This window comes from Artibeus jamaicensis, unplaced genomic scaffold (assembly GCF_021234435.1).
Source record: "Artibeus jamaicensis isolate MK-2021 breed Jamaican fruit bat unplaced genomic scaffold, CSHL_Jam_final scaffold_369, whole genome shotgun sequence".
Taxonomy (NCBI): domain Eukaryota; kingdom Metazoa; phylum Chordata; class Mammalia; order Chiroptera; family Phyllostomidae; genus Artibeus; species Artibeus jamaicensis.
This window is the reverse complement of record NW_026522042.1, coordinates 9,706,795-9,719,910: the sequence shown is the minus strand read 5'-3', so window position 1 is coordinate 9,719,910 and position 13,116 is coordinate 9,706,795. Positions and strand designations below refer to the sequence as shown.

Here is a 13,116-nt window from a genome sequence, read left to right as displayed (position 1 = left end):
CTCAATATGTTCTAGAAACTCCAACCTCAGATCGGTAACATAAGTAAGGAAGTCAGCATGATATATCTGCTTCATAAAAGGCAGCTATTGTTATCGTTGCTATTTTTAATAGAAGCGGGCCCCCGCCTTCAAGCGGCTTACATCAGCGGAGCCTAGTGAGTGAACCGGTGTCACTGGGCAGAAAAACCATTTTTGAGGTTTTGGTGTTTGACCCAGATCCCAAGTAAACAATAGAAAACCTAAAATAATAAAATATAGTCTCGACTTCCTTGACTCTTTCTCTTCACTTAAGTGCTAGTCCTTGTGCTAATTTAGTGCTCAAAGGCCCTACAGCAGAGAATAAGGAAGAGCAATGGAACACTAAAAAAAGTATTGATGGTTGTTGTGCAAGATTAAGTCGAGGAAAAGGAATGAAAGTGCTTAGGTACCAGTGTGGCTTCCGCTTTTGTTTAGTTTCACTGTGTCCTGTGATTATACGTGAGGCATAAAACCCAGTAAGCAGGCTTCACGAAAACCATGTGACTGACAGTCTTTCCCACTAATTTTCCACATGACCTTGATGACATTTTTAAGCATCAGGAGAAAAAAGGGAAGAGATCTGAGTGGGCAGGGTGCCCCGTGCTACATCTTAAAGGGGGCACAGCATGCAGACGGTGAATGGTTTGCCCCAGGCCTCACCGGATGGCACATCCTGGTGTCTGGCCTTGGTGCTCAGCCTCCCGGCCTCCCGTGGGCGCCCGCCTGAGCAGGGCAACTTGCGTCAGGATAACCGATGCGTGCTAACCAGATTCATGAGGCACTGAGAGTGAAACCAGACGTGCGCTCATTTGTTCACTTTTCTCATTCATTCTTATCTTTTTGCTTTTAGACAATGAGCTATAACGTATGTGAAGTGCACAAATGTTAGGTGTACAGTTTGATAGATTTTTAAGCGTGTAAAGACCTGTGGACCCACCACACAGAGTAAGATACAGAACATTTCTCCTACCCCAGAAAGCTTCCTCAGGCCCTCTGCCAACAAAGATAACCACGGTTCTTGATCATTTATTATTATGTAAAAGAGAGCCTTTTGTATGGATAATAAAAAGGGCTGGGTGGCTTAATTGGTTGTTCTGTGGACCAGAAGGCTGTGGATTCGATTCCTGGTCCAGGCACATAAGCAAGACAACTGATTGATGTTTCTCTCTCATGTCTTTCTCTCAGAAAGAGAGAAATCCTCTCTCTCTAAATCAATAAACATCCTCAGGTGAGGATTAAAGGAGAGAGAGTCCTGGGTGAAGCACCAAGTGTCTGGGAAGCAGGAGGTTACTGAGGGTCTGCAATCAAATGGAGGGGGTGGGTTGCAGAGTCGGGCGGTGGAGATGCCAGCTGAGTGCCCTGTGCCCGCGTTGTGCTGATGGCTGGACTCAGGGCCGACTCCCCGAGCACAGTCTGGCTTTTGCATAAACAGGAGCATGGTGGGGCTGGAGGGCAGAGGGGGAAAGTGCCTCCATTGTCCAAACACGCCTGCAAGGGTTTTCATTCACTGGGTCCCAGCCCCGTTCGAGTCCAGTGTCCCTGCAGGTACGCCCAGGTCGCCTCTGCTCTGGACTCTGGGTGCTCCTGACCTTCTGGGTTACATATTTACAGCCGGTGGTTTATGCTCACACATGACTACTCTTCCAGGAGAGCCCCGACACATTTAAGTCTCGGTGGCAACTTTCTCTTCCCTGCTGGTTCCTCCAGACTTGTTGTCCCCGTGTGGGAGCCGCCTAAAGTGCGGCATATGCTTACTATGATCCTTCGGGGAAGGTGCAGTAACCCCACTTCACAGACGAGGAACCCTAGGCTCAGCCAGATGAATGAAGCACGTGACCACGGCCACAGGCTCGTAACTGGCAGAGTGGGAATCCAGGCGGGTTAGACCATTCTACACACAGTCACTCAGCTGTGTGTCTGCCAGCCAGCTCTCAGGCTGCGTCATAGTCATCCATTTCTTCAACAAGCGTTTGGCCACTGAAAATGAAATCTGAAAATTCCACCTCCTGGCTGCTTCCTACAAGGGGCCACTGGGTGTGGGAATATTCATGAGGATACAGTGGGTTTCTCAGGGTCACAGTGACAGCTTTGTCCCAGTTTGTCAAGTTGCCCATGTGCTATTCTCAGCTGAATGTTGATGGGCCGTGCGAGTGCTCTGAGCCCTGTTATGAAAGAAAGGGCCGGGGCACTTTCCCTGGGAAAGCCGAGCGCTGTCCCTGCCTGCTCTTTTCTCAGGCTGAGCGCCCACAGGGGCGTAAGATGAGCCCAGGCTTTCTGGATGCTGTTTCTCGGCCAGTGCACTGAAGGGGAGACGCGTCCCCTTACAAGATGAGGAGAGGGTCGTCCAGGTGGGGCACCTTGTCCTTCAAGGATAAGTTTTATCCTGTTACCAAGGGACGGTCTGGGCAGCTGGCCTGGTGCCTGGCCGAGGGTCATCACTCACTAAATGTTTGTTGAATTGAATTAAGTTAGAATCATTGAGTGAACACTGGACCAAGGGGGATGTCTCTCTCTGGCAAACAACATGTGCCTGTCTTCTGATACCCTCAAGGTATCGGCCATCTGGAAGCTGAAACAGGAAATAGAAAACTACTGAGTAGACCAGATATCAGCGTAAAATGGAGGGGGCGGGACAGATAAGACACCAAGTTCATCCCGCACATAGCTCTGGGGTTTTAGGCACATGCTTTTCATCTGTTTGGAGTTCAGCCTACTCTGCAGTGATCTGTTTTGTTTCCGTTGGCTTTGTAAAACGTGAAAGCACGTGTATTCATTGCCAAGGGCTGCCATAACAACTGATCACAAATTGGGTGGCTTAAAACCGTAGAGATTTATTCCCTCACAGTTCTGGGGGTTCAAAGTCTGACATGCAGGTGTTGGCAGGGCTGGTTCTTCGGGGGGGGGGGACACAGGGGAGTCTGTTCTGTGCCTTCTCCCAGGCTCTGGTGCTTGCCCGCCGACCTTGGCATGCCAGGGCTTGTGGCTACATCGCTGCAGTCCCTGTCTTCACCTTCACGTGGCTTTCTTCCCCATGCATCTGTCTGTCTGTCCCTTTCTTGTGAGTTCCTTTTCTTATGAGGACCCTAGTCACATAGGATTTAGGGCTGCCCTAATCCAGTGTGACTTCATTTTAATTTATTACATCTGTGAAGACCCTATGTCCAACGAAGGGCACATGCTGAGGTTCTGGCTGGACATGACCTTTGGCACGGGACACTATTGAGCAGCGTGTAGCACATCACAGACGATAAAGCCTTTCTTGTTTCCGATGTTGGATGGATGCTTCTGTACGTGGCCTTGAGGACGTGATGCCGAGTGAGACAAGCCAGTCACCAGGAGACAAATACTACATGACTCCACTTCTCTGAGGTCCCTAAAGTGGTCCAATTCGTGAGATACAACGTGGAATAGCCGTTGCTGGGAGCAGAAGGGAGGGGGAATGAAGAGTTCTCGTGTGAGAGGTACAGAGTTGCAGTTTGGCGAGGTAAAGAGTTCTGGAGATTGCTTGTATAGCTCTGTGAGTCAGTTCATACCACTGAACCGGACACAGAAGGATGGGTAAGGCGGTAAGTTTTGTGTGCTGTATGTGTCGCCATGATTAAAAAACTTTTTTTGACCATTCCTGGCCTTGCTTGGAAACCTAACTTATAACATCACTTTGTGTTGTGTTAAGGAAACTGTTCTGAGTTCCATAGACCTTTTGCGATGAGAGTCGCTTGTGAATGAATGTGCATCTGCCTGGGCTTCAGCACTTTACTCTGTTCTCTTTTTCTCCGACGCTATAGCTATAATCTGGGCAGCGGCGTGGTGTCCATCGTGGTGAACGGCTCCTTCCATGATGGGCGGTGGCACCGGGTCAAGGCTGTTCGGTGAGTACCTGCCACGGCGCAAGCCCAAGCTGGAGCCCAGCAGAGGTGGGAGGTGCTCTCGCGTCCCCGCAGCCCCACTGCCCTCTGCCCAACCTTGCCCTGTGTCCCATACTCCTGACCCGGTCGTTCAGGGAATTCTGCTGCTGACTCCCACCCGGGTCCTTCATCGACACTGACAGACCCAAGAGGCTGAACTCCCAAATTGTCACCCAGCATGACTTTCTGGAGCAAGAACTTTCTGATGGCTCAGCTGGAATTTAGTGAGCTCTGGGCATCTCCCGTGAGATGAGACTTTGAGGCACCTGGGCTTTGAGGAATGCTTCACATTTCATTACGTAGGCAATTTACCACGTTTCCTTTGGCATCACGCTGCCTTAAAAGCTATGCGTATCCTGCCCCAATTGTGTATCTCCCCTCTGTGGAGTCACTTCCCTGACCTCTGATTAACTTTGGGTGAATCGCTCCCTTAAAATGATAGTTTTGCTCCCTATGTTCGTATTTCTAACGGGGTGTTTTGAGAATCACAATAGCAGGCCCCAGCTCAGCAGTTTGAAGCAAGCTCAGTCCTGCTGTGGTAGATGAAGCTTCTAGGAGATGAGGTGGACAGAGTGTTTGATCTGGGTTCCCTGAGAATTTACTGCGACCCCTGCTGGGGAGGGACACATGGGGCCACCGGCGTCACTTTCCTACTCTGCACACGTCCAGGCTGTGGTGGGGGTAGCATCTTGTCCACTGCACCTGCTGCGGACCCCCTAGAGGGACAGACAGGCCACAGAGGCAGGTCTGTGCCCGCCAGCTTCCCAGGTCGCCCGGAAGCCCTTGCGACAGAGATTTAGATGAAGCCCCAACTCTGACTTACTGAAAAAAGAAATGTCTTTCCACAGTGAGTATTTTATAGGCTTAATCTAAAGTGTATTCTAGAAGCCAAGTTAAAAAGCTTGTGGTCCAAACCAGCTCCAGGACACACTGAACTCCGTGGCCTCTGAGCTCTTTCTCTCTCCGACTTATCTGTTGCTCAGAAACATCCCGAGAGAGGAAGTCCTTGACCACGCTTGATCTCTGTAGCCCCCCATCCTGCGAGCTCCCTGCTCTCAATTCTCTTAAATAGAGGAGCTTGGTAGGACCGTCAGACCTTGTGAGAAGACTTTTAAATGCTCCAGACTGTGGCTTGATTCTGTGCACACTGGTGAGGACTCTGGGCACTCTAGGACATCCAGGGAACCGGAGGTTAAGTGACTTTACCGAGGCTACGCACCTGTTTGTGGGCAGATGTAAGAGTAGGATCTTAGATCAAAGTTCTCACCGTCCCACTCCATGGAGGAGCCCACCCCAGCCAAGGTTTTAGAGGGAGGACAGGTAATGTCCCACCAGGAGAAACTTCGATGTCAGACAGTTGCCCTCGGCACCATGAAGCCAGTTTGCAGAGCCGGTCTTGCTGTTGTAATCCCTGACCTCTCCCCCGGTGGGCCTGAGGTTGCAGTCAGGGTTGGATGGAAGGAAGGGACATGAGGACCTCAAGCAGCTGCTGTGAGCCGGGCCCCACAGGGGCAGGCAGGCCTAGAAGGGCTGGTCCCACAGGTGGAAGCAGGAGCCGGGGCCAGGCTGTGGGCATCACAAGCAGGGTCGAGTGGAGACCTTAGTTCCCCAAGGCAGCTCAGAGGCAGAGGCGGGGAGTCCATGCCGACTTCGCCAGGGGGAGCCCTGCTCTGCGCTCTGCCTCGCTCTGTGCAGTCCTGGTCTTACAGGCATTAATCCTCGCAGAAAGGAGGGACCAAATTCTCCTTTGTAAAGCATCCTCAGGATGCCAGATCCTAGTTAATATTCACAGCGACACAAGTTTCACAGTCTCCACTTTGCGGATGAGGGTGACGATGTGCTGATAACGGTAACGACGCCAGCACTCTCCATAGAGGAGGCGTGTGCAGGTGCCGCGCTCTGCGCCGTGCACACACGGTCAGTTGCTGACCTGCGGAAGAGCCTCGGAGATCGGTGCCATTACCTGGTTTCAGAGACGGGGTGGAGCGCCACAGGTCGGCCTGCTCATCCTTCCACCACTGTGAACCCCGTGCTGCTCCGACACAAATCATCACTGTGTCTGGGCACCTGGCATGCGTCACCGAGCAGCACGAGCACCCCCGCCTTGGTGGCCTTGCCCTCCGATGGGAGGCAATAGACGGTAATGAACCTAGTGAGGATGTTCACTGTGCGTTAGGTTAGAGGGCGGTACCCATTTATTCTTTACTTAAGGCATCATTGATTGTAAGACATAGCCTCATTTTAGAGAGAGAGAAAACGAAAAAGGCTTATAACTGATGAGCAAAAGTGGAGAAAATGGAGCTTTTTTAGAGTGATGGGGAGGAAAGGCAGGCCAGGCAAGGCGTTGCCGGTCACAGCCCCCAGGGGTGAGGCTCTGAACGAGCACGTCCACAGGTGGGGTGGGGGTGGGGGGAAGGGTGTGGTCTGGGGGGCGAGGGCAGGATGGGGGACAGACCTCTATCCCGCCTGCGAGAAGATCTCTTCTCAAGAAGTGAGGCCTGGGCCCCCAGATTTATAGCCTGTTCCCCCCTCCCACATGGGCAGAGCTGGGGACCTCTGGAAGGTGAATGAGGAGCTAAAAGCAGGAAGATTGGTTTTAAATATTTACTTGAATTCACTTGCGGACTTAGGGTCCAAGCCCTCCCTCTGCTCTCTGTAGCTGGCACACTGCCCTTCCCCAGCCCGTGGAAACACGGCAAAGTCCACTCACTGGACCAGGTAAAGTAAGGGCGTCCAGAAGGGAAGACCCTGGGTCCCGCTAAACCCTGGACTGCTGCCTGTCATATGGGTCAGGACTGGGGACTTCGTGACGGGTCGGGTGTTGAATACTAAGAACCCCATCATTCTTTCCCTGTAATTGGGACTCCAGAATGCTGGCAGCCAGACCCAGTAAGGAGTAGCAAACCCAGGTGTCCCCAGGAAGTGCTTGAGCCAGATCACAGCCGAAGCCACCATCCCCAGAACCCTTGCGGCCCCCAGAGCTTCCAGTCTGCCTTTCAGAGCTCGACACCTCACTAGGGAGTAGCAGTCGCGATCACAAGGCTCTGGAACTGTGTTTCTGGGGTAAAAGACAGGTGTCACAGCGAACAGTGACAGGTGTCACAGTGAACAGACGCAGTAAAGCAGTGTGGAGGGGACAAAGTCTCTGAATGAAAGAGTGATGTGAATGTCGTCATCGGACAGATGGGAGGGGTTATTCACCCGAGAAACAAGGACTGTTTGTTATGAAAAAGAAACATTAAAAGTCGATAAAGAATTCTAAGGAAAGAAGAGCAGCCCGGGTCGGGGGCCCCCCCAGGGGCTGTAGAAGCAGACGTACTTTTGTGGAGAAGGTCCACGGGCTGAGTGGTTTGGAAAACCTGCAAAGCCCTTGCCACAGGTGCGCACCTCCATGGCCCTGCCCTCAGATTCCCTTTCGCGTGACTCTCTGGGACCTTCAGAAGTTGCTAAACCATCCTTCATCCTTCCCTAGAGTAACCCTCCCCCTACAAAAGCTGCTCCATCCCCACTGTACTCAGAATGCCATCCACAGTCACCATGCGTCTCCAGGACGGCTGCCCTGTTCTCGGTCTTCTCCGGCCCCCTCTCACCTTCAGGACCCGAGCTGACTGAGCCCCCCACGCCCCTCACCGCCAGCCCCTGGCTTCCTCTTCCTCCACTCTTCTCCCACCTGCAGAATTCTCTGGGCTGGGTCTGCACCAACCCCCTCGTCTTCTCTTTCCACAGCCGCTTCCTGTTGGCATTCGCTTCCCCCTTCACTCAACCCGCCCAGCCTGCAAAACTGGTCTCAGACAGACTGTCCTTGGAAAAGCTTTCCGTGACCTCTGTCTGCCTCCTGAGTGATCCCACAGTGTCCCGGCCTTCTTCCTCCACAGAGCGGGGACACCGAGTTGTCATTTGTACTTTTCATTGTTTCGTGTTTCTCAATAGACCTAATGCTCCGGGGGGCTGGGAATGGGTGTGTGCGTTTGTTCCATTTTTGCAGCTCTGCCATTTAGCATAGTGCCTAGCGCATCATCAGTACTTTAATACATTTCTGTGGAAATGAGTCGGACGGTGGGAGGAAGCTCCAAAACTGGTGGTGGCTTTTACAGGGACGGCCCGTCGGGAAAGATCACGGTGGACGACTATGGGGCCAGGACGGGCAAGTCGCCCGGCACCATGAGACAGCTGAACATCAACGGGCCGCTGTACGTGGGTGAGTGACCTCGGGCCAGACCTCGGTGACGCCCATGCTTTCTCGGGTCGCTCCGTTTGCCATGCGGGGGCTCCTCCGGGCCGGGCTCCCCTGGGTCAGACGCAGACTTGGAAGTCGGAAGGTCTCCAGATAGTTCATTCTCCCAGGTTCTGAACTTCTGACTCATGGCTGAGGGGCAGGAAGCACTTAGATGCTTCTGTGCTTTGGACCCACCCACCAGGAAAACGGTGCTTTTCTTGTTTATAGAACAGGAACCTGCTAAATATAGCTCCCTCTGGGCAGGAGGGGCTGGCTTTCTGGCCCCTTTCAGAATTAGCGTGAGTGGTATTTCTGTGAACAGCTCGGAACCCGCTAGTGCAGACCCGTGAGCATGAGAAGATGTGTCCGTCCATGTCTTTTCTAAATGGGAAGTTAATCGAAAGCCTTCAACATCAGCGTTTTTCTTTCAGTTTAAGGGGACATTACCTCTAACTACACACTACATTTTATTGACATTATACAACGTTGCAAAATTTACCAGATACTCTGTGGTTGGAAGTGGCCAACTGGGTCAGAAGTCACAAATGAAGTAGCTATTTCTAGCCTCTGGTTGTGTATCACATTGAATGAAGTCAACTTGTTCCTTCAAGGATGGTTATACCTCAGACGCTACGTACGGATCAGTTCCAGGGGCCCTCCGCTGTCAGGGGATGGGAGGGCGCTCACCCTGTCTCCCTCTGGCTCCCTGGCAGGTGGCATGAGGGACATCGCTCTGCACACTAACAGGCAGTACGTGCGAGGCCTCGTGGGCTGCATCTCCCATCTCACCCTGTCCACCGATTACCACGTTGCCCTGGTGGCGGATGCCGCGGATGGTAGGAACATCAACACCTGCGGAGCCAAGTAACGCCGGCCGGCCTTGCCCAAGGGACGGAGCCTTCTACCCTGAGAGCCCCCGGGGGGCCCTCAGCCCCTGCCGACACTGTACGCCGAGGCAGGGGGGGCTGGCTGTGCTCGTTCCCATCGAGGGGAAAGTGCACCCGGCTGAGAAACTAGAACCCAGACAGGAGTCCCTGTGTGGCCTTTCCTGCTGACACTCCGTGGGCCAAACCTGCCGGAATCTTCCGTGTAGGAAGCAGCGGACTTTGTCCACTGAACGTGCCGTGGCTGCCAGAGATCACACACCAGGCCCACTCGGGCCTGTCCGCTGTGGCTCAGTGACCGCCCTGTGAGTCATGATGCGTTAGAAGAGAGACCTGATGGGCGGTATTAACATACTTCTCCCCGTCCCTGACTCGTGGTACTGACTGACAGCAGAATGACTGTGTGACCTTGAACCTGGAGCTTCTCACCTTGGCCCATGAATTATTAGGATTAACCCCTTCCACTCCTCACTGGCTGTTTCAATGTGCTCTGACTCTTCCATGAAAATAAGAGGGAGGGGAGACCACATGGAGACTCATAACCGTGATGCTGCCCTGAAGTTTACCTTTAGTGAGAAATCCCTGCTTTTTATAATGTTAATCTAAGAAAGTGGGCACCCTGATTTTGTAGCTGTCCTTTTGTATGTGTATATTTTTATAGCTGCAGATTGTCCACACAGTATAATTTTGCAAGTTTGGGTGGCCAGCCCTGAATTCTTTGCACAGCTCCTGAAAATGGGCCCTTAGTGGTATCAGTGGAGTGGGGTGGGCGTTGTCTTGGGGAGCTGACCGTTCTCCTCCGGTAAATGTTGACGGCTGGAGGAAAGGAACTGGAAGCTTCCCGGATAAGCGGATCAAAAGGTACACGTGTTACTGGGGGCGGGGTGGGAGAAAGGGGCGCTGTCATTTCTGTTTTCAGAGGGGAGGACTGTCTACAGGGAGCTCGGATAAAGGAGATGAGGAGGCCAGTGCTCATTCATTCAATCCTTCCCTCACTGCTGACGGTGCGGTGGCCCCTGCAGAGGCCATGCCCAGAAATGGAAGCTGAGACCATTCCTGTGTCCCAGGCTGTGCTGGGGGTGAACAGCAGGGCCATCAGCTGTCCCTTCGCTGTTCACGCACGTGATGCTGGTGACAGCTGCCTCGCTGGCAGGTCCCCATGGCAGGGCTCACCGGGGGAAAGGTGAGATGAACACTGACCCCAAAGAGCAGGGAAACATGACCCAGCACACCGAGGAGCCTGTATCTGGTCCCGGTCACGACTCGACTCCGGTTTGTGCCGCATTCACGCAGTGAAGGCGTTGGGCCCTGTGCGGGGCGCACCTTTGGGCACAGTGAGAACTCTGTAAAACGAAAAAATAAACGAGAGGCGTTCACTGTGTGCTTCCAACTTCTGGCTCCTGTCTTGGGGACCCTTTGATGAGCAGGACCCCTCCTCCCGGAGGAATGATGGCAGCAAAAACAGTAACAACAGTAACAATTCATCCTCCCCTATGTATACATGTCTCCTCGCACGTGCAGTTGGAGAACAGCCACATGGCGGCCAGCGGGTGTAACCGCCTCCCAAACTCCCCCACCTCGATGCCTTTTCCGTGGAGGCTGCTCCGGCCATTGCTTCCCAAGGTACAACAGCAGCTTTCACAGCACATTTCGAATCAATTGCCTTCAGCCAAAAAACCATTGTGATTTTAGCACAAGGTCCAGCTGAGCCGAAGCCAGAAGAGCTGTGTTATAGATGAGCCATTGTTCTGTGCAAGTGTCGTCCAGAGAAGGATGCAGCGACCCAGGGCCGGGGGCCCGGCAGTGTGTGAGGTGGAGGAGGCTCTGAACCACCGACTTGGGTGGGATGCAGAAGGGCTGGAGGGGGAGGGGTGGCCCACATGGTGACAGATTCAGGGCAGCGCAGATCCTGCTGGGGAGACGAAGGCTGCAGGGTGTGGGGCCCCAGGAGGAGCTGATCACATCGGTGGCTCTGGTTAGGAGAACAGGGTCAGGAACTAGCCCCCAAGCTAGGAGGAAGGCTCTTTGACCTTGGCAGTGGACAAAATCCGGGAGATGTGGGGTGGCTTTGTACAGCAGAGGTGGTTGTGAGGATAAAAGCTTTGTCCTGAAGCTGAGGGATTAGACCTGGGTTCCGAAGGCAGGAGAATTGAGATGATCGGAGCTGGGCCTGAGGGCGCCCAGTGTTCCCTGAGTGTGTCCACTTTCTACAATAACGCGTGTGACAAACAGCCATACAACCCCGGTGGCACACCAGAATACGTGTTTCACTTACGTGCCTTGAGTGGTCAGCTGGGCAGCTCTGATGATCTCCGCTGGACTCCTCCCCTGCATGGCAGTCGGCTGGTCTAGGATGGCGTGGCCTGAGGCGGCGAGGTGACTTGAGTCAGTTCTACGTGGCTCGTGCTCCTCGGGGGACCTGTGGGAGCCTGCACGCCCTTGGGGTGATGAAGGCAGAGGCGGAGAGCACCAGAGTGAAGGCGGGAGGCCTGTGCGGCCGAGGTTTGGAGCTTCCACCTGTCACTTCTGCCGCATCTTCATAGTCCAAGTTCGTGGGTGTGAGAAATGAGAATACAGACTCCATCCGTCACCACCTGGCCAAGGGCCTGGATGCCGGGAGGATGAAACACCAGGGCCATGAGTGCCATGAACCCAATTTTGGGAGAAGTGGTGCCATAGTCCTTCCGCGGGACTGCTGGGCTTGGGGACAGGTCTGTGAAGTCCTCGGTGACTGGCTCAGCCTGGCCGGGTCCAGTAGGGCAGCATTGGGCCCTCCACCACCTCCTCTGCTGCCTCCCTACGCTCCCCGTCCCTCCACCTGTTGTCTGCCACTTGGCCCTGTCGTTTATCCTGGGAGGGGGACTGGCAGAGGGGTGGCAGCATGAGTCAGGGGTCTGTGAAAAGCTCTGGTCCCGCATCAGGGTCTGGGAAAACCCCCAGAACTTCCCATGTGTTCCACGCAAGGTGGCTGGAGGGTCGGGGGAGGGAAGGGGCTGTTCTGGCTTTTCCTATGAAAACTGACGTTCACAACATGTGCTTCCTCTAAGCCCGGTCCTGGGGTTGCTGGCAGGCGGGTCTGCAGGGTCACTCTAGTCCCCACGCCCCACGCCAGGAGCTATCAGGCACCCCACCCGCGCTGAATGCAGCCTGGCTCTCCGCCCCTGTGTGCCTTTCACTTCCGGAGCCGGCCCTGCTCCAGCCTGCGGGCAGCTCCAACACAAACAGGCCTCTGCTTTCCCTTCTGCTTTCCTTCCCACTTCCCTCCCGCCTTCCCGCCGCCCTGCCTCCGCCCAGAGTGGGAGGAAGGAGCTCGGAAACGTGCCCGGGGCTGGCAGGCCAGGGCTTTCCACTTGGAGGAAACACTGCATTTTTCACCTTTAACCTAGAAAAATATGGTTCTCAGAAAGCTTGTTTTTAGCACTGAGAGTTCCCAAAGGAAGAAGAATGGGGAGTGGGGGGGGGGGGCTTGGCAGCCCCTCTCAGGCTCTGACAGCCAACCCTTGGCCCCAGAGGGCTTGCTGTTCCCTGGGAGGGGGGCCCTGAGGGGGGCAGGCAGGCAGCCCGTGGAGCACAGGGGGCCAAGGAGGCGGAGAATCTCAGCCCCAGTGGAAGGGTGGTGGAGACCTCAGGACAGGAGGTGGGGGGCAGGGGGGCTCCAGCGAAGCAGGGGCTGCTTCTGCTCCCTTCCTGCGCCTGCAGGGGGCCCAGTCCAGGAGCCCCTGGGGAGGGGAGGGGCGCAGGTGCTCCCTCGGTGGGGCGGGGTGTGCCCTGGGCTCCCAGTGCCCCCCCCCCAGGACAACCCCGCCCCATCAGAGAGTCCGCAGAGGAGAGGGCTGCCAGCGCAGGGTCAGAACCAGAAGCCCAAGTCCGGGCTTGGGGCCACTTCTGCCCCCTCCCACAGAGGCGTTACCCAAGACAGCAGGGTTATTCTAGGACAAGTCCACCCCGGATTTCCAGGGCACACCCTGCCCACAGCAGGGAAAGGCCAGCCTTCCTGAGGCTTCGAGGTAAGCCCCTGGGGGGCGGCAGCTTACAGGTGGCAGTGTTCAGGCAGCCAAGTGACCGACCAGCTCAGTGCAGGGCCTGCTTCTGG

At 54.6% G+C, this 13,116-nt stretch overlaps 1 protein-coding gene across 2 annotated transcripts in view; it reads left to right on the top strand.

The window, feature by feature from the left end:
• The window catches only part of EGFLAM (EGF like, fibronectin type III and laminin G domains), a 139,228-nt gene extending 128,828 nt beyond the window's left edge, over positions 1–10,400 (top strand). For both annotated transcript variants that reach the window (XM_037128989.2, XM_053657322.1), the window contains 3 exons: positions 3,804–3,887; positions 8,018–8,121; positions 8,853–10,400. In XM_037128989.2, the coding sequence (XP_036984884.2) occupies positions 3,804–3,887; positions 8,018–8,121; positions 8,853–9,007 (343 nt within the window). In that variant the 3' untranslated portion in view covers positions 9,008–10,400. The remainder of the gene's footprint in view (positions 1–3,803; positions 3,888–8,017; positions 8,122–8,852) is intronic.
• The last annotated feature ends 2,716 nt before the right edge of the window (positions 10,401–13,116 follow it).